Here is a 27,203-nt window from a genome sequence, read left to right as displayed (position 1 = left end):
GTCACTACCTGATTAGTACTTTGATGGGAGATTAACAGGACATTCAGGGTTATAGGCTAGACTAGGAAGTTGAAAAAACATCCTAGAAGAAAGCAATGGCAAACCACTTGTACATTTTTGCCAAGAAAACTACATGGATTTATCTATCAAATCCCCAGGAGTTGAGCTTAACTTGAAGGAGACTTTTTAAAACTCATTAGTTAGTTCCATAACATCATATCCGAAATTGCAAAATGTAAACTCATTTTACCTGAACCTTGGGATCCAGTTTTTGGAACTCCTGTTGATGGAACCTGAGCTTTTGTTAAAGTTTGCACAGGCTGAGCAACAATGGTTCCTCCTCCCCCACTCACAATAGCTTTGGCGACTCCTTGGGTTACAACTTGTTTTCCACCAACTGCCCTTGTGACCGAAGGGCTTGATTTTGCCACTAGTATTTGCCCTCCACCAAGGGCCACAGCTTGCTTGACCGATGGTGGTAAAGCAGACCCAACTGGTACACTAACAATCTGCAGAGGGGAAAAAATAAAAATACACACAACATAAACATACACACAGAGCTTACTGTAACACCAACCTGAATAAAAGCAATATTCAGTCACAGAAGTTGGATCTGAATTGGAAATTGTGTGGAACTGAAGCAAAACCACTCATTCCGGATGATTATGCCTATTTAGAAAAGAACTCTCTGGTCCCAGTTATGCACTAATTCTATTGCTCAGATACAGTGGGGCAAAAAAGTATTTAGTCAGCCATCAATTGTGCAAGTTCTCCCACTTAAAAAGATGAGAGAGGCCTGTAATTTTCATCATAGGTATACCTCAACTATGAGAGACAAAATGGGAAAAAAAATCCAGAAAATCACATTGTCTGATGTTTAATGAATTTATTTGCAAATCATGGTGGAAAATAAGTATTTGGTCAATATCAAAAGTTCATCTCAATACTTTGTTATATATCCTTTGTTGGCAATGACAGAGGTCAAACGTTTTCTGTAAGTCTTCACAAGGTTTTCACACACTGTTGCTGGTATTTTGGCCCATTCCTCCATGCAGATCTCCTCTAGAGCAGTGATGTTTTGGGGCTGTCGCTGGGCAACACGGACTTTCAACTCCCTCCAAAGGTTTTCCATGGGGTTGAGATCTGGAGACTGGCTAGGCCACTCCAGGACCTTGAAATGCTTCTTACGAAGCCACTCCTTCGTTGCCCGGGCAGTGTGTTTGGGATCATTGTCATGCTGAAAGACTCAGCCACGTTTCATCTTCAATGCCCTTGCTGATGGAAGGAGGTGTTCACTCAAAATCTCACGATACATGGCCCCATTCATTCTTTCCTTTACACAGATCAGTCGTCCTGGTCCCTTTGCAGAAAAACAGCCCCAAAGCATGATGTTTCCACCCCCATGCTTCACAGTAGGTATGGTGTTCTTTGGATGCAACTCAGCATTCTCTCTCCTCCAAACACGATGAGTTGAGTTTAGACCAAAACATTCTACTTTGGTTTCATCTGACCATATGACATTCTCCCAATCCTCTTCTGGATCATCCAAATGCTCTCTAGCAAACTTCAGATGGGCCCAGACATCTACTGGCTTAAGCAGGGGGACACATCTGGCACTGCAGGATTTGAGTCCCTGGCGGCGTAGTGTGTTACTGATGGTAGCCTTTGTTACTTTGGTCCCAGCTCTCTGCAGGTCATTCACGAGGTCCCCCTGTGTGGTTCTGGGATTTTTGCTCACCGTTCTTGTGATCATTTTGACCCCACAGGGTGAGATCTTGCATGGAGCCCCAGATCGAGGGAGATTATCAGTGGTCTTGTATGTCTTCCATTTTCTAATTATTGCTCCCACAGTTGATTTCTTCACATCAAGCTGCTTGCCTATTGCAGATTCAGTCTTCCCAGCCTGGTACAGGTCTACAATTTTGTTTCTGATGTCCTTCAACAGCTCTTTGGTCTTGGCCATAGTGGAGTTTGGAGTGTGACTGTTTGAGGTTGTGGACAGGTGTCTTTTATACTGATAACAAGGTCAAACAGGTGCCATTACTACAGGTAACAAGTGGAGGACAGAGGAGCCTCTTAAAGAAGTAGTTACAGGTCTGTGAGAGCCAGACATCTTGCTTGTTTGTAGGTGACCAAATACTTATTTTCCACCATGATTTGCAAATAAATTCTTTACAAATCAGACAATGTGATTTTCTGGATTTTTTTTCTCATTTTGTCTCTCATAGTTGAGGTATACCTATGATGAAAATTACAGGCCTCTCTCATCTTTTTAAGTGGGAGAACTTGCACAATTGGTGGCTGTCTAAATATTTTTTTGCCCCACTGTAACTAGCAGCCCCAAACAGTTAACAACTTCTAAAAAAATAGAAGGTCTTTGCAGATTGTTTAGATAAAAAAAGGACAATTGAATTATTTATGCATTTCTATATTGTATATCATATTTATTCTGGAGCAATTCATTTTAATGCTTTTATTAAAATATTATTATTATTATTAATAATAATAATATACAATTACTGAAAAAAAGTAAAAACAATTAAAATAATCCAATACAATATAGCAAAATGCTTGATGATTCCTTCCAATATTTAAAATACATGTAATTTTCCTCATTAGAATGAGTTTAATAAAAATGTTGTGAGATCAGAAATATCTTAATTCAGCATGTAAAAGATAAAAGAGACACCAGTGAGTGTCTTTGGGGACTAAGCTCCGTAACTGATGAAAAAGCTGTCTCCTTTGCCACTACCAACTTGATCTCAGTTGATGCTGATATTCCATGAAGCCTTTTAATGGAAAATCTCAATTCTGGGAAGGTGGGTTTGTGAAAATATAGCCCTTAAGATAAATAGCTTTCAAGTTATTTTGAAGATAGAAAGATCACCATGAAAAGATTAGGGGACTAACCAGAAACCAGTGCATATCTCTCAGAACTGGTGAGACCATGTGTTAATATCTAGCTTCCTAGGACTGTGCAAGCCCAAGAAAAGATGTAGCTTCTTTAATGAAGTTCTAACAACTACATGATACACGTGAAAGAACGTAAGCAAGGAAAGGAGAAAAGAGAAAACATTACTCAAAGAAAAACAATTTGGAATTAAAGATGGGCCTGGTATATCAAACAGTTGAAGACCCTGATAAAGAAGTAATATGGAATTTTTTTCCTCAAATTGATAATGGTATAATCTGAACAACAAAATATATATGTATTTCAGAGGTATTCCTATCCATTTGAAGCTTATGGTACTACTTAGCTATGTCAAAAGAACAAGAGCATGGAGTAAAGCAACGGAGCTATAGCTAATACAAAACTGCTAGTGAAAAGGAAGCAAAAATCTAGCACCTTTGATGAAGTGGATCCCTCTCCTGCGCTCACCATCTGTTTCTGGGGTGACAAGGCAATCACATGGCTCCCTTTCACAGTCACGTATTGCTGCAGCGAGGTCCGGGAGGCCGCTCCAGTTGATGCCACTGGAGAATGTTGGGGCAGTTCCCCAGGCTCTTGCTTTATTATCACCTTCAAATAAATCAAATGGAAATTAAGATTTTGTGGAGCAATCCTTACTTTTCAAACGAGGGGTTAAGGAGCAGTCTGGTGCTCTCTACTGTAATGCTCATAGGAAGCTCTACAGATCTATTTCCCACCAGCAAGAGAATCTCCCAAAATGGGTGCAGCTTTGGATCTACTGGATCCTTGGTCTCTTCATTTACTGTGAGATTCCAGGATCAGTTCATCTTCTACGTTGGCCTAGAGGTGATAAAACTAATCCCCTCCTCCAACTGGAGCATAACGGAATAATAGCAAGAAAAGAGGAAATCTGTTCAAACATCAGAGTTGTTGAATTGGCTGACATAACTCAATTTCCCATTTAAAACTTCACTCTCTTCTTTTGTAAGAAATCAAGTGGCTGCCTGATTCAACACAAATTCAGCATTTTTTTCCTCTATTTTTTATTGTGAAAAGAAACAGCATGACTTATAAAACAGATGTCATTTTTTTAGCAGGCACAACAGTGATCATTCTGTTCTCTTGCTGCCTCTTAATGCTGTATGATATTTTTTAAAAATAACTTTATTAGGATTTTAAACAAGAAAGATAAAAACTAACAAAAACGAATATTTAGAATAACGAAAAGAAAGACGTAAAGATAGAAAGAGAAAACAAAGCCAAAAGTGCAGGAAAAAAGAAAAAGAAAAAGTAACTTCTAATTTTCTTTTATGGCAATTATAAGTGTAAATGTAAATTAACCTCTTACTTTATGGTTATGACATGGTTTTCATTTTTTTATAATTTATTTTTTTTTCTAATCATCAAAACCATATATCAAAAGTTCATTTTTTTCTATTTCATGCAAAAAGTCAGTAAGTGGTTTCCAGTCAGTGTTAAACATAGTTAATGTCTCTTCTCTGATCAAAGCAACTTTTGAGAGAAGTAACAATACCTAAGGTATTGGTTTAAAAAGATCCAGAGTATCCTGTTTTATAAAGAAGTGAGTGTCACACCGAAGCAATATAGCAATGAAAGAGAGAGCACCTCTCAGGATTGGCCAGAAAAGCTGGTAAAAAATATGAACCCCCACAAAAGTTGTTAGAATACATACTAAAGTGTTAATATCTTCCCTGACAAATGGTCCATCACCTACAACTGAAAAAAAGTATTTTTTTTCTCAAATTATTTTTACCTCCTACACATCACAGAAGTTGTGATATAAAATTAACATTGCTTTTCATTACTTGAATGACTCCACCAAATGTAGAAGAGTCTCTTTTCTGTGCTACTGTTTTGCTTGCAAATTTCCCTTAGGCCTCTGGTTGGCTTTAGGAAGAATCCGGCTTCCTATAACAAGATTATTGTTATAATAATGTTCTTATTGTTATGCCTGGCTCTCAGAATAAATTCACTGACCTAGTCAACGAAGGTACCAGTGGTCTGTAATAAATGTAGAATTTATCTGGATATAACCTCTTCAAAACAATATTCATATATGCAGTTATGTTTACAAATGCTTCCGCCAGTGTACCTGAAAATATACTGTGAGAAAGCAAAGGGAGAAAGCAATGAAGGAAAAAACCCACCATTGTCTGGATTTAGAAAGGGACAGGAAATGGCGTACATTTGCATGAAATGCCAGAACCCCAAGGAACAAGGAACAAGAAAGCCTGTCTAGCAACAAAATCAGAATGCTTTATGGCAACCCACTTGGTGAAACAGAACTGCACCATGCACAGTAAAGAGAACAATACCTTTGTAAATGTCCCGGGTGCTCCTGTCACAGATTTAGGGCTTTGTACCTTGGAGTGACTCCCAATTGGACAAAGAGGAGGCATGGCTGCAAAGAGCGAGTCCTCTTGCTAGAATGAATATACACAGAACATTGTTAAGCTAACTATGCAGCCATATCTTTTTTAAGCATCAGATTTAGTTTCAAACAATAGACATATCTATGGTAAAAAACGTACCATCTAACTTTCATTTAGGGTCCAGAGAACAGTAAAACAGGAGATTGCAATCATTTTCAAGCTGATGGATATTCTTGGCTATTAAGTAGCCTTCTGTTAGTTAGGTTATAAAAAACTTAAAGGTAACTGTTAATTGATGAAATATAATATATATTTTTTATCTCCTGTGAAAGTGAAAATGACAATTGGAGAGGCACCAGGAGCTTTACTGAAGACTTTTGTGGGTATGTGTGGGACTCTTGAACCTCAAGTTGTATGCTTTTGTCATAAAGGAATATAATGAACTGCATTAGTTTTAACTTATGTTAATCTTCTGTTAAATACAGGTAATCCCTTTGTTTTCAATTATAGTAAAATGCTCACTGCACTGAACTGATCTAGTTTAGGATGATTAATTGTTGGAAGGCAATGGTAAACAATCAGACTAGCAGGCGACTACACTGTTATTATGTACTTTTCCTTCACTGGAAAAAGGTTTTTTGACTCCTGCTTTACATAGTAAGCACACCTACATGTCAAAAGTTGAGTGGGTGGAAATAAACTTCTATTATACTTTTAACGTTATAAGGAACACAGCAGGGAAATTGAATATTACCTTTTCTTAAGGCAAACTAGTTACAAATATTTTTGTACTTTACTAAGACGTGATAAAACCTACTGTTCAACAGCACCTGATTCTTCTAGAAATGTATCACCCTGAAATGCTGTTGACATTTATTTGAAACTATCCAGCTCAGTCTCTTGAAGACTTCTTCCCCAGTCCTGAAGTAGCAACACCATTCTTCCTAGAAATTAATTGCTCCCACTACTGGCGAGATTCCCAGTCTGCACTTGTTCTTTGGGTTGCCTTGTATTCCACATGTTAACACTGGTTTGACAAGGGTAGCTATTAAACTGTCAACCTTTCTGCTTGCAAAACAAGTGCCAAACAAGCGCTGTCATATAAATGACACAACTTCTGATTTTGCAGAAGATATCACACTGAATTAAGGTTAGATACCCATCATGCTATTCCCTTTCAGGGTAAACAATACCTTGTGCAAAGCACAGAGAAGGAATACTATGGTTGCAAAAGAGAATATGAGGAGATAAGAGAAAAGAAAGGAAAACCTAACAAAATCTAGTCTATACCAACCCCACTCACTTTATTTCTCCATACCTTTTTATCCTTGCAAACCATCCTTGTTTCCACCACATCCATCCATTGATTCATACATTATCTTTTGTTCCTTAAATTTTTGCCTCTTTTTCATGATCTCATCAACCACAAATTTCTTGGTTTCCCCCTTTTTCTCCACCTATTTACTTTTTCTTCCTGTATTTGTTTTGCAAGTCAGTTCTCTTTAATTCTGTCTATGCTACTGAACAATCTCAATGAACTTCTTTTGTACTGGTTAGTTACTTTCATATTCAGTCTGTATTCATTCAACATCCATTTTTAATCCTATCTCTTTTTGTTTCATCACCAATACGTCTAAGTAGCTAATTCCCATTGTAACCTACTTTTATATTTCACCTGACATACTCAACTGTTACTTCCATATAACAAAGTAGGCAGAAAGATGCTCTTGTAGAAAGACATGTATTGCTCACTACTTTTCTGTCAGTATCTGTACGTCCTAACATTTCACCATCCATCTCCCACCTCCAATAAACATTCTATCAAGATACCTACATTCATTTACTTGATCTATTTTTTTACATCTGTTCCATTTTTCCTGTTCAACACAGCTATCTTTGTAATTGATAACATGAATTTTCAGATCCATAGTTCTCATTACCTCAAACACCCCAATCTAACAATTTGCTGCACATAATTCAATAACACACTATTGCCTGCATACAAAAATACAAGCATATTCATGTCCCAAACTAAGAGTCCTCTAATGTCACTGTAAACACGGGCTATGGTTACACTTGTGATATACTAGTCAAAGTATGCCAAAACATCAGTGACTGCATGGAATTCTGCATGTGGCATGGCTACAGCTAAGGCTTCCGCTCTTCAGGCTAAAAAAACGTTATGTGAAATAAAGCCCTGAACAAAAAATGGATTAAAAATACTAAGTCTGCTAGATAAGATTATTTCTGAATGTGGAGCATCATTGTAACTATAAAGATGATTTCTTGTACAACGAGTCATGTGTAACCTATTTATTTACCTAGGTTTCTCCAGACAATATAGTAAGAATATTCTACTGCCTTTATAAAACATGCATGAGATCTGTAACCTTGTTGTATTATCTAGGAGTCAACTCTCCTGAATTAAGTAGCTCTTACTAAGACGTAATGATGCCTACAGCTGTGTGGCAAATCTGATTTTGGTTTCAATAAACTCTACTGAAAAATAATAATTAAAAGGGTAGTAACAGCAATCTATGTGGTCACTAACAGTTGGCACTGATTATTATTCCTCCTCCTCCTCCTCCTCCTCCTCCTCCTCCTCCTCCATCATCATCATCATCATCATCATCATCATCATCATCATCATCATCATCATCATCATCATGATGTAATGACAAAAGCCCAAATACTTTGGCTGAGCATTAGAAACAATCCATAATGTACAGAGTTTGGGTGGGAGAACCCATGGCGCACTGTTAGTGAGAAAGGTGGTGGAATCATTTAAAAGGGGGTGTAATAAGAGAGGATAGAGATACTATTTAACTAGAATTATGAACTTTAGCAAGATGTTACACACACATGGTTGCAGGAGCATGCCCCCTGTTAAAGAGATGTAAGAAAGTAAAGATGGAACATGTTGCATTCAGATTTATAGGAAATTATTAAAAGAATAGAAAAGTTAGCGAAATGTCTGTACCTTGACTGTAGAGGACACAAAACTACTTCCATGGATTTTTGAGACTGGAGAACCTGTCCCATGAGAGGACTGAGACACACTTGTAACCTTACTTGCAGGGCTACCTATATGGGAAATACAGCAGACATCAGTATAATACACATTCTGCCATTCTGATGCAAGATGCATTCATGTTAGTGAGGACCATATTACAGTTCCCATAACTGGGTATCCTCTGCCTATGTTGGAATTACAGTTCCCAGAATTCTTCCAGTCATGTCAACTTGAACCTTTTGGAAATTGCAAAATTTCTAGCATGGCTAAGGCTGGCTGGCATTATCAATAACATGAACACAGTTTACAGGCAGAAAGTCATTTATTGCCCTCCATATAGCACAGAGGAGAGATGCTCATTCATCAGTCAACTTCTTAAACTCAATACTGGAAAATTTGGGAGAAGGTATCAACTTCTTGCACATGTAAAGGATGCAGAACCAAGCAAATTTAGGTGAGAATGACAGAAAGTTCTCAGTTACTTCCTCTTTAAAACCAGCATTAATCAAGTTCTAGGTAAGAAGGGTCACCACTCCCTTCTGTAGATACCTTTATATGTTATGCTAGTCTACCTGCTGAATTTCCCAGCACTTTCCCTTTCTGCTCGCATGATGCCAAAAACAGTGACAGTGGCCACAATTATGGAGTGGTAGGAAAAGGAAAGTGCTGGAAAGATTGTGAGGGGCAGGGAGAAGGGAGAACAGGCAGGTCAGTTGGATATGCTATGTTTTATGCCAAAGACATCAGGAGTGATTATCCAACTGGCTCGCCCACCCACTTGATCTTCCCAGCGTTCCCCTTACCTGTTGCTGATTCTTGGCTGTTTCCTGCTCTCCCACCCTCCCAAACCCAGAAACATTTCTTTCTGGATTGAAACATGTGTTTTGCCTGGATGTAGATGAAACATTGTTTTAGCTCAGACTTAGAGCATCCAGATCTATGTAACATTTTGCATATTCCTAAGAAACAAACAAAATATTTGCTTGGCAACCATCACTTATTATTGACTTGAAATCCAACTGATCAACAGGAACAGATGTGAATAAAGCTACCATGGAGCTAATGATACAGTCATGTAAGTTTTTAAGAAAAAGTATGTAAGAAAACAAAATATGTTAAAAAAACAGAAGGATAACTTTCCTTACTCTCCAGCAAAAACAAAGCATGAAAGATACATATCTCTGTTAAACTCATTGGGAAAGAGATTCATTTGGTAATTTGCCCTCTGAACAAGTTGACTGACATTAGCAGGGAAGAAGAGAAAATGAGACTATACTAACACACCTGCATTTGTGACTGATGGTCCAACTGGCTGGCCAGGCTTGTCCACAATAACATAAGGGTTGCTAACTGCAGGGGTCCCAGCCCCTTGTTTCATATGCACTGGAGTGGACGTTGGGGTACGAGGTAGTGGAGAAGGACTTGGAGTTGATATTGGAGAACCTAAAGAAAGGAGTTCCAATTATATGTGAGACAAATACGCCTAAGTTACAATAAACTTACAGCAGTTCAAGGATAGAACTGATTCAACATTATTGCAAGGATAGAAACTAGTCCTGAAAATCAGACTTTTACCATGTTTCTTCTTGAAACACGCTTGTGTAATGACAGGGAGAACAGCATCTAAAGATGTAATGTTTATTCATCAGAACAGATATAGCAAACCTTGAGAGGCTTCTTCCAAGCTAAGCCTTTTTGCTTTCTTTACACTTAACTCATGTCTTTTCATTGTTTCTTACCACTCTGTACTTTACAATCAATAAAAATATTTTCCATCTGCAACACCTGATTTCAGTAAAGTAAATGCAAACCTACCTTACAGATGGTGTATTTGTGTGTGGGTCAAAGACAGAGAGGGAGGGGGATAAAAAAAAAGCAGTGTCCACTAAAGTAGCACTATCTCATGCACCAGAGTTTACTTCAGTGGCATATTTGCCATTCTTGCCCCCTGACCCCAAAATAAAAATGAGGTTCTCAATACAAAGTCAACCAGCTTATTCTTATTAGATCTAAACATAATAAGCCCAAGCAGAACATCTGAAAAAGGCACTTCTGAAAGTGCATTGACACGAATAAAGTACATCTCCCTGAAGGATTAAAGAAGCCATATCCTCTAGAACAGCGTTTCTCAACCTTGGCAGCTTGAAGATGTGTGGACTTCAACTCCCAGAGTTGGCTGGGGAATTCTGGGAGTTGAAGCCCACACATCTTCAGGCTGCCAAGGTTGAGAAACGCTGCTCTAGAAGGATTAGTCCTGCTGGTCTGAAGGCTGTCCTTACTTGCCCATGCATGTACATATAGTCTGGGAGTGCAAGCAAAGCAAAGGAACTGTGGATGCACACATATGCCCGACCCCGGGGAGAGAAGTTGTACAATCCTTCTAAAGGAAGTCCCTGCTTTAAAGAGTAACGCATGCAAACATTTCAAATGCTTTCCACAGTCTTATCGTGTTAAAGTATCCCCCAAATAATCCATACCTGATACAATCTTGCAGCTCATGGTGATGGGCTGGAAAGACTTGCCTGGAGATTCAGCAGGGCTTGGGATTTGACCCTGAGGCACCATTTTGCAACTGGCTGCAATTGGCTGAAAAGCTGAGTTGCCGTGGGAGCCAAAAGCGGTCTTCTGACTTGTGAGCTTTGTGGGTGTCCGCTCTAAAGACGATGGCAGGGAATAGAAGGCTGTATGCCTTTCAGCTTCAGCACTGAGCCCTGGTATGGAAATGTAAAGGGGGACAGAAGAAGAGAGGAGTGCAAAGTTTTCTTGATAAATATATCAATTTAAATGTGGGAAAAAAACTTCATTCTGTTGAAAGCCTCTTGGACACTCAAAATAGTTCATTCATTCCAAAATAACAACAGTTTTCCTACTTAGAAGGACAAGAATCGAACTGAATTCTATCCTTTCATTACCACTGAAACTGCTTATAACTGGACAAATTTTCCCTGAGAGAAAAAGATCTCTAGCTGTGTTTAAGTAAGCACAAGTATAATCCCAGCTCAGACAGAAGGGCACACGTAAACACACCTTTACCTTTTTCAAGAGACGCATCTGTGATGGGTTCATGCACTTGTTTAATTGGTGAAGATGCTTTCACAGGTGCTGGCATATTTAATGGCAAATGCAATGAGTTGGGGGCATCAGAAAGATCAGAATCTGATGACTGGTATTCTTCTTTAAGAGAATGCCGATGCAACTCAACATCCACAACCTTTTCAAAAGAGAAGGAAAACTACTATCACACAACGGACAATTTTATTATAGTTGTTTTTTTTTTAGTCAGATAGATTCAAAGAGCTTCATAACACACTTTGGTATTAAGGACATTTGATTCTGGGCCCTCTGCATACATCAATATTTCAGGGAATTCGATTCAAGTGCTGAATGATGGGTTAAATGCCTGGAGAGTTGGGACTTACTGCTGAACCCTGGTGTGAATCTGTAATAGTATGTGAGAATGACCCTGGGAGACAGGAGGAAGAGCCGCAGATTAGACAACTGTCATGCATAAGTTCACAGAAGCAGAGAGGGCATGGGAAGTGTTTCAGAAGGGACCCTCCCTAGTTTTCCAGAGACTAAAAGAAAAGGAGGGGAGGAATACTTTCAGACTTGCAAGATTCTGTTAATGTAATCTTACAATAAAGATGCAGTTAGTATTCATTGTTGTGCTTCTTGTCTGGACTACCACAAAGGGTTAAGAGAACCTGAAAATGCAGCACACTCAGGATTATGGGGGAAAGTACACATTCTCTCAGATTTTCAGGTTTGTTTCTCAGAACCATCTTCAAATGATCTGGGCGATGTGTCCTATATGTTCTACCCACAGGAAAAAATCCACCAGTATTCTGCAATATTTGTTCAGGTTATCAAGTTTCCATTTGTTGAAGCTTTTAGATTCTGGACAGTCAACATGTGGCCCTCCAGATGGTGCAGCTTTCAACAATTGTCACCACTGGCTATGCTGGCCAGTACAATGGATTTGCTGTCCAATCACACATGGAGGCCATATATTGCTCATCCAGATTACAAAAACTTTATAAAGTCCTTGGTCCCTCCATTGTGGGGTGCCGCAGGGTTCGGTTCTCTCTCCGCTCCTTTTCAACATCTATATGAAACTGCTGGGCGAGATCATCCGTCATCATGGGATGAGGTATCATCAGTATGCTGATGATACTCAACTATATATCTCCATCCCTGGTGAGGTAAGTGATGCCGTGACTGCCCTCTTGCGGTGCCTGGAGGCTGTGAGGGTCTGGATGGGGAACAACAGCCTCCAGCTGAACCCTGGCAAGACGGAGTGGCTGTGGGTTAATGGTTCCTCTGTATCCGGGACGCTGTCATTGTTGGTCTTGGATGGGGTAGCACTGCCCCAGACAGACCCAGTGTGTAATTTGGGGGACCTCCTGGACTCACAGCTCCTGCTCAAAGAGCAGGTGGCAGCTGTGGCCAGGAGGGCTTTTGCACAGCTTCGGGTTGTGCACCAGTTATGCCCTTTCCTGGACCGGGATGCCCTGCGAACAGTCACTCATGCCCTTGTTATCTCCCAGATAGACTACTGCAATGTGCTCTACATGGGGCTACCCTTGAAGAGTATCCGGAAGCTTCAGCTGGTCCAGAATGCGGCCCCGCAAGCAATTTTTGGGGCCCGAAGGACTCATATAACACCTTTGCTCCGTGAGCTGCATTGGGTACTGGTCTGCTTCCGGGTCCAATTCAAGGTGTTGGTTATCACCTTTAAAGCCCTACATGGCATGGGACCAGGTTACCTGAAGGACCGCCTCGCCCCCACGATTTCAACCCGTCCCACCCGATCTCACAGAGAAGGCATGCTCCGGATCCCCGCGGTAAAAGAACTTCGATTAGTGGGGTCCAGAAGGCGGGCCTTCTCTGCTGTAGCCCCCGCCCTTTGGAACATCTTGCCCCCGGGGGTGAGACAGGCCCCCTCACTCCAGGCCTTTCAGAGGGATTTGAAGACCTGGCTCTGCCATCTGGCCTGGGGCGGGGAGGGAGGGAGGGATATCAAAAATGGGGTTGGCTGGCCCCTTAGCAGCCTGGTGTGGCCTCTATCGGCCTCTTGGATTTTTTAGCTTTTTTATCTTTCTCTTTGTAACTTTGGTTTTATAATCTTTTAATTATGTATTGCCGATTTTAGTTTGTTGTAAGCCGCCCAGAGTCCCCCATTGTGGGGAGATGGGCGGGGACAAGTCAAAATAATAATAATAATAATAATAATAATAATAATAATAATAATAGCAGCAGCAGCAGCAGCAGCAGCAGCAGCAGCAGCAGCAGCAAAATGTATATAATTTATCAATGTGGGGCACCATTCATATTTGTCTGTGACCTATCCAAGTTCCTATCACTAATAATACACAAGTTCAATAGACTTTGTACTTTGGCATGATAGCTACTTGAAAGATTTTTATTGTGGATACTTTTAAAAAATCAAGGAAGTCTCTCATTTTTCCAATCAACAATTTTACAAGTTAAAAAAAGTAAAAACAAAGACATACCGTTTCAGCCCCTAGTGTCTGTAGACCAGTGTATGTTCTATCCAACTGTATAAAAAAATAAATTAAAAAAAACTGCTTTTGACACAAACATGTTAAACCATTCTAATACATATAAACCTTGATGCTTCTTCACCAAATTGAAACTATGAAAAAAAGCTGCATTGTTTTATTTTAACTATTTTTAAACAGACATTTATCAGGAATAATAAAAAACTAGCACATTAAAAAAAAAACCAAACAGCATCCTGATATCAAATATTCTATCTCTCTTTCTCTCAATCAGTGTGTGACTTGGACTGTCCTCAGCATTTCAGTATTCCTCAAACATTGGCCAGTTTTAATCCACTTTGAATTTATGTATTTGTTCTTTCCAAGTATTTTGTCTTTGTTCTGTTTTCACTGGTTATGCAAAAAAAGGATGCACTGTATACTGACTTGAGTCAATGTTTTCCAAATTATACTGGGATAATGGAATCTTACAATGCAGCATAAAAGATGAATTCAAACTACATGAAATGAAGCATTTAAAAAACCCCATAATGAATTAGTGTCACAATGAGAGGCAACTAATGGAGAAATACTCCACAGCAGCCCATAGAGCTGTTCAGAATCTCCATTATATGCCTCTGATTTGCAGGTGATACAACCCCAGGAATAACTCCAAGCACTACAGGAAGGAAGGATTAATATGCACAATGACCTTCACCATAATTTCAAGCGGTAGGGTAGCAAGAGAGATGGTGACATTTAGTAAACAGCTTTGTGGATGGCAATAAATCTTAAGTCTCCAAAGAGAGCAAAAGAAGCGCAAAATGCTTTTTAAGCAAGGACGTTTTCTCCCCCAAAAGGCTCACCAAGAGAAAATGGCATTAGATAAAAGTAAAATAGTTTAACTACAAAACTACAAGGAAAATATGTACGCGTTTTAAAATCTTCTATACACTGACTGCTGTTCTCAATAGAAGGGACACTAAGTATTTATTAATGGCCTAATATTTGCTCATTTGTCCCAACGTTTGGTCGATGAGATATTAATTTACGTACTCAAAATATTTGCATGCTGTTTTGTTAAAAGCTTTCATATACCATTAACAGTATTTTAAGCAGTTTACAATCAAATCTAAAACTCATAATAAAGCAACAGTGTTAAAACAGGAAATTCAAGGCATACCTATTAACATAGATATGAGAGGAAAAATAATTACAGTTGTCTCACGGCTTGGATTACAAGATATGCCTTCAACAGGTGCCAAAGCAACACAGTGGGTGAAAGCTAGTTCTTAGAGTCGAGCATAAACAGCCTGATAGCAGACCTGTCCATTACTAAAACAGGAGACAGACTGGGAACGGGCCTCCTGCTCAAACAAGAGGTGCATTTAGCCCACTGCATTACTTGGACGGGAGAAAAGGCACAAGAATTTGAACCCTGATTTCACTATAAATAGGGCTTGTGTTTGTTACACTGCAGTTGCTGGAATTCTTTTGTAATGGCCTCATAGCTTTTCTACAATAAACCTACTTAACTGACCTTTTGTAACTTTGGAAATTTATTTTTGAAATGGTTCCCTTGGCAGCTGAGTGGAGCCTGACAAATAGTCGGCACCACCTGAGCATTAGGGAGGAGAACATTCCAAATAGTAAGTACAACCACTGAGACAGCCTATCTTCAAATGATTGCAAGATGACAGTATATAATTCATGGCAGTCACAATAGGATTTCCCTGAATGATTCCCTTTTTATTTGGGGAGGGGGAAGACTCCTGGATCTGATAGAAACAATTCTTATGCTATGCTTTAATTTATGCATTGACAACCATCACAGGCACAGATGTTTTAAAAACCTGAATATATTAAAAATTCCTGAATTCTCCCAATATTTCAGCAATTTTTTGTTGTTTTTAAAGCTTATTAATTTAAAAATTAATGTAATTTAAATAATTTTGGGTGTTCCATGGATGCCACCTGGTGGTACTTTGTTTTTTTTAATTATAAGTACTGTGCTGCTGACCTGTAAACTAACTTCTTAGCCAAAAACACATTTAAACATGGAAAAAAACCTGAATCCTGTTAAATTTCAAATGTCTCCCATACACGTTGTTTGTTGTGTGCATTTTACCATATAAAACACAAAACCAGACTGGCTATTTCCTTGAGAAAAATTATACAAAAAAAGATGTGAGACAAAACTAGGCATTACGTCATGGAACACTACAGTATTACCTTCAGATGGTGTATGATGTCAATCCTTTTGTTTCGGCTATCCTTAAAGTGAATCTGAACCCGCACTGGAAACTCTCCCCAGCCCCGCCTTGTCAAGTGGAAAGGAGGCTCTCTAGAAATATGGACATTGGAGGCTTCCGTTACTTCTTTTAACAAAATGTTCAATTATAAAGAACAGAAAATGAAAGAAACACCTAGAAATTTTTGAGTCTGGGAATGAGGGGAACGACAATGTCATACCAATTTAAAATGATGAAATAAATGAAATGAAATCCAGGAAATGCTGCACCTGAGAAACCAGGAGAGCTGACAGAAGAGTATTCTAAGCTACTGAGTCCACTTGGGGATGCAGTGCCACTGGTAATGTCGGATCAAGGAGTACCACTAACTGGTGCACCTTCTACTTTAAGGAGCAATGCTATCCAGAACATTATCAACAGATACAAGAAATGAGGAAGTTACAGAAAAGGCACTGAGCATTTGAAAACAAATCATTCAGGTGATTTCAGTGAAATCTTTGTTACCTGACTTCAACAAGATCATTCGGTTTATAGCTGGGATGAAGGAAGAACCAGACTTTCTTAACAAAGTGATCAATGCTTGGCTCTCGTCGGGAACCTCTTACGTACACCATCCACTTATGAGTGGACTGGTCATTCTCTTCTCTCTTATCAGGAGGAATGTATCTGGCAGACAGAAAGAAAGCACCAAAAATTAATTCTACTCCATCACTAACTAAATAAGCAATCCTAAATCCTGGAATGAAAGACTGTTATGGTTCTCTCTGTGATAGAGAAGAATCTCTCTTCAGGAAGCCCCTCACTGACAAAATGTTTTGTCGCTGCTTTAATAACGGTAATGGAAAGAAAGGGACACTTCAGGGGAATCCTTGCTATTACAGAATGTGATACCCTCCCTTTTCCTCACCTGCAAGAGAAACAAAAAACAAAAACATGCTAGTCTCGGAGCTGTTATGGGGATTTCTTTCCAGTAGGAGAGAAAATAAAGAATGACATCAGAAATTAAAAGGAGGGAGATTATATTGTATGTGCAAGCGTGTCCTTTTTAGACAGACAACTAGCAAACAGGATGTATAAAAACGTAATTGTCGTGGCAAAACAAACAAACTTCCTCCACCACCATCTCTTTCTGAGTGACGGGAAGTGTTGGTTAGAGCTGTCTATTACGCCTTCAAGCAGCATCACGCAGCCAATTCTCTGATGCAGGTTGGAAGGGGAAAGGTGCCTAATGCAACTCTAAGCTTCATTATTCATCTGTACTGTTCCACTGGCTGTTCTTGTTGGGAATGTCAGACGAGGCAATGGTGAGACATGATATATCTCCAACCAGTTACTTGACCCAGTATATGCCTCCTCGAATATTCACTGGGAAATGTCAGAATGGTGTATATATGGGGGCTGGAGGAGAAGTTAGAGCACTTCCAACCAACATCATCCAAGCCAGTAGCTGCCCTCTGAGCTACTATGAAGAAATAATGATATGGGTTGATCTTGCCCTGAAGTAACAGGATTGTCTAATATTAATGGCTGAGATACAACTGCAACAGAATGCAAAGCACAGTTTGTTTACTAATTCCATATTAGCACTGATGACTCCACTAATTCCATAGTTTGATGATCCCTCTTTTAATTTCAATCCACATTTTGATTTGATAGGAAAAAAGAAATAAAAACATACAAGATAAAAACTTCAGATACTTACTTGGAGACGTTACCAACAACTATTGTTTTCTTCACAAATAATCGTGAATGCTCTTCATTTGAGAAACCAGAATTTCTCAGCCCTTTGTAATCTCTTGAAATGCCAGAAATGCCCTAAAAATGAAATATTTAGAAATCCATATAAGGATGCTTAAGGAAAAAGATTTTTGATGAGGGTTGCAAGCATTAAAATAGGGGTGGGCAATCTTTGGCAATTAGCTTAAGTTTTATATAGCTCTTGAATCAATTCCAAAATCCTCTGAAAGTGTCAGAGCTGTCTCTTTCTCCCCTAGCAGACTGTAGAGGACAGAGAAGGAGGAAGAAAAAGTTGCCGGTATGTGTGAGGGACGTAGTTGGCCATTCTCACTTCTGGCACTTGACCGATACCCCTGAAAGAAAATGAGCCTGAACAGGAAAAAAGGGGTTTCACCCATAAACTACAATAAACTTTTCTGCTGCTGAAATAACATAATCTCTAAATGTAAAAAATGGCATCTAGTTCTTACAAAATAACCAGGTTTGCTTTTGAGCATGTTACAATGTAAGTTGATAATATTTAAATATATGAATCTGGATACAGTTGACGTATTCGTTCTATCTACGTATTTATCTAAAGCAATAAAGATGCTTTGAAAATTCCTTATGTTATATGACAAGGCAATGATGCACTTCGTAAGATCTCTCACTGGGTTTATACTAACTTTGGTCACTGTTAACTGCACATGCTATCAAAAGAATATACAAGAGAGAACTCCAGAGGTTTTCAAACTTTTTCAGGCCACCAAATCTGTTAATTAAAAAAAAAAAATCCTGGAACCTCTGATCAAGAGGCAAAGTGACAAATGCCCCTGGCTGCATTTGAGAGAACTTTTCTTTTGCCCTTAGTTTCTCATGGAACCTCATCAAGCTTTTGTGGAATACAGTTTGAAAAACCCTGCTCCAGAGGTACAACTGGGGAGCTTGAAAGGAAAATATATTAATCACGAGCACAAATGCCCCTGGCTGCAGTCTTTGGATAGAAAATAGTCTGAGCAAAGTGGAAAATTAGTGAGAAATGTACCTTCAGCCAGGTTAAAGCTTTTATTTCTTTGAATGCAAGCAGAGTTGAAGAGGCAAAGGATGGTGATTAGAGAAACAAGGACAAATTCTTGAAACTCTGGAGTATGTTATATGATCCTACTTGAAAAAACTTTAGCCTTGCATTATTAAGGGAATATCAAATGCAAAACTATTGAAGAGCCTGAAGGGTCAATTTCAGGCCAGTCTTCTGGGAATGCTTTATCTAATAATCAAATGAAGGAATAGTGTTAATACTGGGAAATTAAAACTGGCTTCCACTCTTCTAAGGAAAATGGACCATGCTCATAGTTTAAAATTCCAATCTGTTTCTGCTTGGGAGGTCTTAAAAACTGCATAAAACGGTGTTATTCAGCTGTGTAATGCCATGAACTGTAAGCCAAAACTACCAACACTTTAAAAGTTCTTCAGCAGATCAGTATTCCTTAATTTGATACCTCCATATCTACAAATCCCAGATTTCCTTTTGGCCATACTAGCTGGAAATTACGGGAGTTAAAGTCCTACATACTGAGAGGGCACCAACTAGGGGAAGGCTCATGTACATATGACTATGCCAACAGAAAACAGGTAGAAAATACAAAGTTGCTCTGTTCTTTACAGTGTTATTTGTAGAGCTTCCAATAAGGGAAACAGGATTCTATTTGCCATACTATTACAAAAGATTACAATTATTTTAACACACTGGTTTCATATCACCTGTCCAGCATTCTTGTGCAGATTCAAGTCAAGTTTATTTGGCACTCTCTCTTCCACATCCAGACCACCATTGTCTTTTCCCAACAGGTATTCTGCATGCTGAGATGATTCACTCTCTGAATGGTTGACTGACAGGGTTTCTGAGCCCTGATTAGCGGGAGAGGATGATCGGGATGGAGATTCTAAAAATTTCTTGATGGTTGGATGGTTAAAAACCATAGAATCACAAGTCTTCATTCCCTGAAATAGAACAGCATTTATACTTGCTCAGGCTTTTTTTTTTTCCAGTCTAAAGGAGGATGGCAGATGCCAGGCTTGCTGACTTTTTTTTTTTTTTAAACTAATCCCCTAAGATCAGCCACCTGCAACGTGGTGTGCAAGACATGCGTATAGATCTTACAGAGAATTCCACTACTGGTTATTCTGAAAGGCAGGTAGGACTGGAGGAAGAGCGGCTGTTTATTAAAAAAACTGGGAGTTAAAATTGTTGCTGATTTATTGGAAATCCTTCAGACATTGGGGATCAAGAATTACTTTCTGTCCAGTCCTGTTCTAACTGGCAGTTGCAATCAGAATCTTTGACTGTGGCTTTTCACAGTAAATGCTACTTGAGCCTCTTAAAAAGGAGACTCCAGGCAGGAAACCAAGGACAAAGTGCATGGAACATCTATGTCTACCGCTGAGCTATGACTTTTGTCTGAATAGCAAAGTAAATAAATCAGAAGGCAATACTACAGCACCATCAGAGCTGCTCTTATAATAGGCAGCTCATTCATATTTTGGAGGCTAACACAGAATACTAAAACTTGACAACAGCGTGGTCACAGGACATATAGCCATCTAGCTTATTTTCTACCCTCTTTGAAACCGGATAAACCTACTTCTGATTTGCAGCAGTAGATTGCTGATAGGTGTTACTTCTCAACATCTGAAATTTTTTGACAAGAGAGACAAGAAAAAGGACTTTTAACTTCCAATTTTCGGCCAATTTTTCTACAGTTGTTTTGTTCATTATATAAACTTCCTCCCTTCTACTTATTTAATTATTTCTTCTCAATGTTCTTATGTCTTATTACTCTTACAGTTTGTTGTTTCATTAGCACAATTTTTAAAAAGATATCTCTCAAACTAAAAACAAGTTACTTTATTTTTTTGAAAAAATTCAAATTTGGTCCTACTGACGTTTAGTGCTACTTCTTTAATGGAAGTTTACAAGTATGCTACACTAATACATGATCTGCAGTCTTCCAAATCTTCCAGTACTATAACATCCATCATGAAGTTTAAAAAATCTGGAGGGACACATAAATCCCACCCTTGATTTATCAGTAGTACTTCTTTGCAACCTGCATTTTTTAAAAACGTGAATGTCAGCATTTAGATCAGGAGTCCCCAAATTCTTTAGCTCATCAACCCCTTCATGAAGTTTCAGATTGTTCACTGACCCCCCCAACATTTATTATATGAACATAATTTAATGAATACTATTTTAACCAATAGTACTACAAATAACAACAACAACAATAATGGACAGTCCCATCAAACCTTGGGAGATGATCTTGACCACTTTGGGGAACCCTGATTTAGATTAAGGCAAGGTACTTTACCACTGTTCACATATAGCACTGCTTACCTCTCCAACTTTAAAGAGACCAGCAGAAGCATAGTAGTTCGCTACAATGCAGGCACGCAATTTATCCATCATTCTTCTTGCTTCAATCAGCCGCTGTCAAAATGAAAATCCTTTTAAGAAATGGCTGCATAAATCCCTGCTTCTGTTTCCCAGTCTATAATGAACATGAGATCTATATACCTGATCGATCACTTGAATCTCATGTTCTTTATTTTTCATTTCTACAGAAAACTGTTCTTTAATAATTGCTTCAATCTTCTGTACTGCAGCATCTCGAGCTATGTAAAAAGAGTTCATACAATACAGATGTTTATGTTCAAGATATTTAAGGCTGCTTGCAACACTACATTCCCTTATGCATTCCTGAAAAAACGTTCCACATATAAGCCAAAATTGTCTGTGATGTCAGATTGACCTGGTTAAGATGAAAGAAAAGTGTAAGTCCATCAGAGTATACACAAATAATATAAAAATAATACATCTATTTCAAGGAACCATTGTAATGGATAAATTTCTGAAATTTAAATACTGCTGAAAGCAAATCTAGAAACAGCAGGGCTTGCCCGTCACCTATATCAGGAAACTTTAATTAAGACCTATATAAACACAAAATGCTGTATTCTCACATTATACTTAATTATGAATTGTAATAAACCACAAAAGATGGCTTATAAATCACAAGTGTTGGATTTACAATTTATACTATGCTTAGTGTGATGTATCAGCCAAAGGTTTAGTAATCAATATGGACTCCACAAAACATTATACTTAGATGAGTTCCCATATTGTCTTAAATACTTAAATTTTTAATTTTATTTTTCAACTAAAAATGAAATTAATAATGTGTTCCTTGGTCCATCAGTTGAACCAAGATCAACATCACACAAAAACATAATGAAACGCATCTATGTAGATGTGAAAGAAAAATGTAAACATTGTCCAATGCTTAAGATTACTTTTAATCTTAGTTTTTAATCATATGCTGTTTCTCAGTTTTTAAATAGATTTCTACCAGATTGCTCTGATGCTTTATGACGTTTATTTGTAGGTGCAACTGAGATCTCTTCATAATCTGGGTCCATCTCCTCTACAGTCCTCTTGATACCCGACATATTTGTCTTCTTCACTAGAAAAAGAAAGAAACAACCCAAATACATAGCAAGGAATATACTGAAGCATCTTGAAAGATTTCCCATTTCTAAGGCTACATTACAGAATTAGCCAATTCTCTTACTGAGAACAAAAGAACAGTATGTCTGAACAAGAGACAAAGAATTCGAAAATAAATCAGTGTTTTATAGCCAAAGATTGCTCCATGCTATGGTCACTGAAAAGTTATCTGGATATAACTTTTCTTAATTTTTTTTAAAAAAAGAGAAAAAGATTCCTACTTATTAGCATTTTGTGTTGTAACAATACCTGTGTATGGTTATGAAAACTCCAACTCTGTTTTTGTTCTACAACAACTAAACCTTTGTTTTCCTCTTTCTTTTCTACTGAAAAGAGAATGTATATGTGGTAGGTGTGTAAAACATATTGCCTTGCAAACATATCACACAGACCCAGTATACCACTGTAAATGAACAAAAATTTCCAAAATATTTTACCTCAGATGTATAAATCAAAATCTGATTTCCTTTTAATGTCTCTGCACCTCAGTTGAAGGCTTTTTAGATTCCTCACCAAGTTTCTTTTTCCAGTTAGTCCTGTCAAATAAAATTTGTTTTAGGCAGTGAAAAGAGATTTTTCTTTCTGCTCAATCTTTCAGCATGATTTATTGCACAATTATAATCCACTCATTTTTTGGAGAATAATTTATAATTTCACATTTAAAAATTAAAATCTCACAATCATGGAGATTAGACAATAACAATTCAGCTTTTATTATCAATAGTCTTCATGGCTGGATACAGAAAACATTATCCTGACACATTATCACAAGCAACAGTTTTATTAAGATATGTTGGTTATCATGGAACTTCAAAGACACAGGGGCATCTAATAAACATCAGCATCAATGGGGCATCTTAATTTACAGAGAAGCTGCCCTCATTTGCCACTGTCACTCAATGGAAGTCCTTAATGGTAACCAGGTACCACCTTGTGAGGATCCTCAGAAAAAGCTTGACTGAAGGAAAGTGAACATTAAGACACAGCATACTGCCAATGTTTTGTATATTTTGTTATTAGCATGCCTATCAATACACAAAACTGGGTCAGACGGTATCTGGGTCAAGCCCCATCAGAAATCATAAATCTGACTTGCATTTAAAACCAAGCACCCAGATAGGACTTGTATCCATGTATTGTATGTCTAAACAGTAAATGCAGAGCTGGGCTCATAACAGCACAATCCTGTGCAATTAAGTTATGCTTAAAATGAATGGAAACAGGTAAATATAACTCTACGTTGGCCTGGGCTACACGTGTGTTTAAAAGTAAGTCCTACTAAATTCAACGTGAACTTTCAAGGCAACGTAGTTAGGGTTAGTCTGCAAGGCTGCAGATTTAAAGCACGCTCAAAACAGAGTTCACCAAAACTCAGTGTTTCTCCTTCCAAGTAAACATGGTTAGGATCTGGGCGCAAGATAGGCGCGAAGGGGGTACTTGGCTTTTTTCCAGCCCCGGAGCCCTAGCGAAGTTCCACACTGAGCAAACTTAGCCGGCTCTTTCGGAGGCAGCTGCCTCCGGCTTCTTGCAAGAGCCCCCAGCCTTTTGCCAGAGTCGAGCCCGATCCAGAGGGGGCGCTCGCCAAACTCACGCACGCCCTGCCCCTTCTCAGCCCGGTAGGCATAAAGCGGGGCTCCGGCTGCAATTGCACAACTCACCGGCTTGCTAAAAACCCCCCGGAAGGCCGCCACTGGCAATCCCTTAGCATTAACCAACCCAACGCTCAGCGAGGCCACCACCTGCAGCGCGCAGCCGCCATCAGCTCCGTCCTCTCTCAGGGCGATGGAGGGGCGCGGCTGCGCAGGCGGAGAGCGGAGAAGGGGCGGGCGTTGGGAGAAGCCGATGCCTGAAAGAGGCGGCGGTGGATGGGCTGGGGTTTTTCATGGCCAAGTCCGAGAGGGCTCTTCACCTACAGCATCCGCTTCGTCCTGAACTACTTGGCCTGGGGCAGCGGCTCCCGGGCCGAGGAGACTGATGTATGACGCTCTCTGAGCTGAAAGCTTTTGCTTCGGTTTTTTTAAAAGATTTTTTTAATCCCGCCTTTATTATTTTTATAAATAACTCAAGGCGGTGAACATACCTAATACTTCTTCCTCCTCCTATTTTCACCACAACAACCACCTTGTGAGGTGAGTTGGGCTGAGAGAGTGACTGACCCAAAGTCATCCAGCCGGCTCTCTTGCCTTAAGGCGGGACTAGAATTCACAGTCTCCTGCTTTCTAGACTTTTTGTTTAGGAAACTTTAAAATCTCCTGTAAAAGTTTGTGTCACTACACTTATAATTTTGCTTTTTGTTGGCACTGTTGCTGTTATTGTGATTATTAATTGTAATCTTTCTAAGTTGCTGGGAATGCTGCAGGCAACTATTAAGGTGGTAACATAATGAGCGGAGATGTGGGAGAGTTACTGCTCCCCAAGTTTCTGACATGCCAGAAACACAAAATCTGAAGCTTCCCAACAGCAGATACATAGGAAGAGATGGCGACGGCAAGCCATGATTTACACACGGTACATTGTTGCCTTGGTTGGCCATCGTTTTCCAGATAAGATACATCATCTAAAAATTCCTGGGACCTTTTTTCTGTTAGGGTGCACATTTGGAAAATCAAAGAACAGCAGGAAGGGGAAATCTCTTGTTTGCTAACATCTTTTCTATATGTACACAAACTTTTTCTAAAGACAATATTGCATTACAGAAGAAAATTACTGATGAGAGAAACAAGTATTAAATAGTCCTGTGAAAAGAGTTATGGTGACTTCAAAATGTTTGTTGACTGTTCCTGATGGAGAAGAATCAGCTTGGAATCTAAGCTGAAACTAATAAAATTTTACATTGAGAATCCCCATCTGCTAATTTAGCGCTTTAAGAAAGGGCAGTTGCTAATCAAAGTTTTCTTCTTTGCTTTGATAATTAAATTAGAGATGGCTATTTCATTGTTTTAAAAATGTGAATATTGTAAGAGTTGGAAAATGAAAGTTCAGCTTTGGAAGCTTTGATATCAACATCTCTAATTCCTTCCCTCCTTGTCCACTTTGAAAAAGTTTTGCTCACCAATTTGAGATCATACTGAGTTGTATAAAAAGGAATTCAGAATGAACTTTTGTGGCAATGAGTATTCAGAAATTGTATTGAATACACTCTAAATCAGTTGATTCCCACATAATTTTACTGATGCTCCTATGTTATACTTAAGTCAACTGCAAGCAGAGAAATGCAGATTATCATAATTTATGCACTTGCTGTATATAAATGAAACACATGAATTAAATTAGAATAAATTAATATAAAGAGTTTAATAATGTGATGTTTAGATTATTCTAATCATTTTTGCCAGTTGATCTAAAAAGTATAAGCCAAAGGGGAAATGTGTGCTATTTATAAAAGTTTAGTTGTCAAAATACTATCAGTGAAACACTGTTCCTCAGACCACTCCCTTACTTTTCCAGGCATTATTTTTTAATTTAAACATATGCATTTCATTTAAAAACTATTTATCTACATAAATGAATGTAAGATTTCATAGCTGTAATCTCTACTTGATTAGCTATATGCTGGTTGCTAAAGCTAAAGAGTTCCTATACCATTTATTTAGGAATATATTTGACTAGGTATGTATGTAATTGCATTGCTAAGGTATAATTCTTCACAACTTTGTTCTGCACAATTCTTATTCAGTGAAATTTAAACAGAAGACATACTAAATGGAATGGACTTCCATGGGGATAAATTTATACAGCTTAATAACACTGTTTTTTTTTTTTAAATATGGCATCAAGGCTAAATGTTTCTGCTGGATGCTAGATGTTAGATGGCTTCAGTACATGGAGAAGGGTTGAAGAGGATAGTTGGTGGAGATGTTGGTGGTTATTTGCTGACCAGCTGGCTGGTATTGTGCAATGTTTGGCCAGAGCTGTGGGAGCTCAGAGGTTAGGAAGACAGCTATACAACAGGGGTTAGTGGTGTCCTCCATAATTGACTGTGACAATAGTTATATGGTGGTGGCTACTTCTGCTAGCCAAACCCCAGCAGTTGCTTGATGTAGTGATAGTTCTTGGCATCTAGGCTTGAGATGACAGTGGAAGCAGGAGCAGGTCAGTTGCTGCATGACTATGTGGGACAGTGGCCGTTTTGTCCTTTTCCTAGTCATCCTTTCCCTTGCCCTACACAATGGATTTGGGACTAAAATAATCCAGAGTTTGCTGCTGCCATCATATTTATGGCTTGTGGTAACCCTGAAGTTACATCCTTCCTATCTCTGAAGACTTGAGAAACAGGACTAGCAGTCTTGGCATGAGGAGGTTTTGGGAGGGCGTGCTGGAAGGGAGCTAGAGCTGCTTGCCTTTTGCCAGCCTTTATCTGGCTGTGTTTGATGAGAAGGTGAGACATCTCAGTTGGTATACACAGGAATGTACTGAAAAGAGAGCAGTTCTAGTCAGCTGTTTAGTCAGGATATGTATTGAATTTAAATAAATGTATTAAGCAAGTACAGTATTTTGAATTTTAGCATAGAAAAATGCAGTCATAAGCAAGATTATATAAGTCTACTCACAGAATTTAAATGGAAATCTAATGCTCATAATTATGATTATAATTAAGTTATAGTGAATACAATAGCTACTTGCCTGGCCCACTTGGAAATGGAATCTACAGTAAAATAACATTTATTTTCCAAACTAAGAAGTTATAGTGAATACAATAGCTATTTGCCTGGCCCAGTTGGAAATGGAATCTACAGTAAAATAACATTTATTTTCCAAACTAAGATGTTGTTGTAACACTCAGGCAACAATACTGATTGCTATGGGAAATTGGATTTTTCCCAGTAGAAATAAGCTCCTTTAAACATTAGGAA

General features: G+C 38.7%; 1 protein-coding gene across 2 annotated transcripts in view; it reads right to left on the bottom strand.

Annotated features, from left to right (window-relative positions):
* The window catches only part of YEATS2 (YEATS domain containing 2), a 45,534-nt gene extending 21,389 nt beyond the window's left edge, over positions 1-24,145 (bottom strand). Inside the window, exons 1-17 of one of the 2 annotated variants that reach the window (XM_007424736.3) lie at positions 24,009-24,145; positions 22,788-22,886; positions 22,193-22,306; positions 21,361-21,458; positions 21,181-21,273; positions 19,548-19,787; positions 17,773-17,885; positions 16,575-16,736; positions 16,051-16,162; positions 13,831-13,875; positions 11,351-11,528; positions 10,795-11,028; positions 9,602-9,760; positions 8,285-8,388; positions 5,248-5,355; positions 3,347-3,520; positions 251-509 (exon numbers count right to left, since the gene is read on the bottom strand). In XM_007424736.3, the coding sequence (XP_007424798.2) occupies positions 251-509; positions 3,347-3,520; positions 5,248-5,355; positions 8,285-8,388; positions 9,602-9,760; positions 10,795-11,028; positions 11,351-11,528; positions 13,831-13,875; positions 16,051-16,162; positions 16,575-16,736; positions 17,773-17,885; positions 19,548-19,787; positions 21,181-21,273; positions 21,361-21,458; positions 22,193-22,292 (2,179 nt within the window). In that variant the 5' untranslated portion in view covers positions 22,293-22,306; positions 22,788-22,886; positions 24,009-24,145. The remainder of the gene's footprint in view (positions 1-250; positions 510-3,346; positions 3,521-5,247; positions 5,356-8,284; positions 8,389-9,601; positions 9,761-10,794; positions 11,029-11,350; positions 11,529-13,830; positions 13,876-16,050; positions 16,163-16,574; positions 16,737-17,772; positions 17,886-19,547; positions 19,788-21,180; positions 21,274-21,360; positions 21,459-22,192; positions 22,307-22,787; positions 22,887-24,008) is intronic. The other variant, XM_025164458.2, reaches the window with a different exon arrangement.
* Between the last annotated feature and the right edge of the window lie 3,058 nt (positions 24,146-27,203).

The sequence above is a fragment of the Python bivittatus genome, unplaced genomic scaffold (assembly GCF_059951505.1).
Source record: "Python bivittatus isolate LINGU-HERP-01145 unplaced genomic scaffold, Pbiv_v1 ctg000980_np1212, whole genome shotgun sequence".
In the NCBI taxonomy this organism is placed as follows: Eukaryota; Metazoa; Chordata; class Lepidosauria; order Squamata; family Pythonidae; genus Python; species Python bivittatus.
This window is presented reverse-complemented; position numbering and strand designations above follow the sequence as displayed.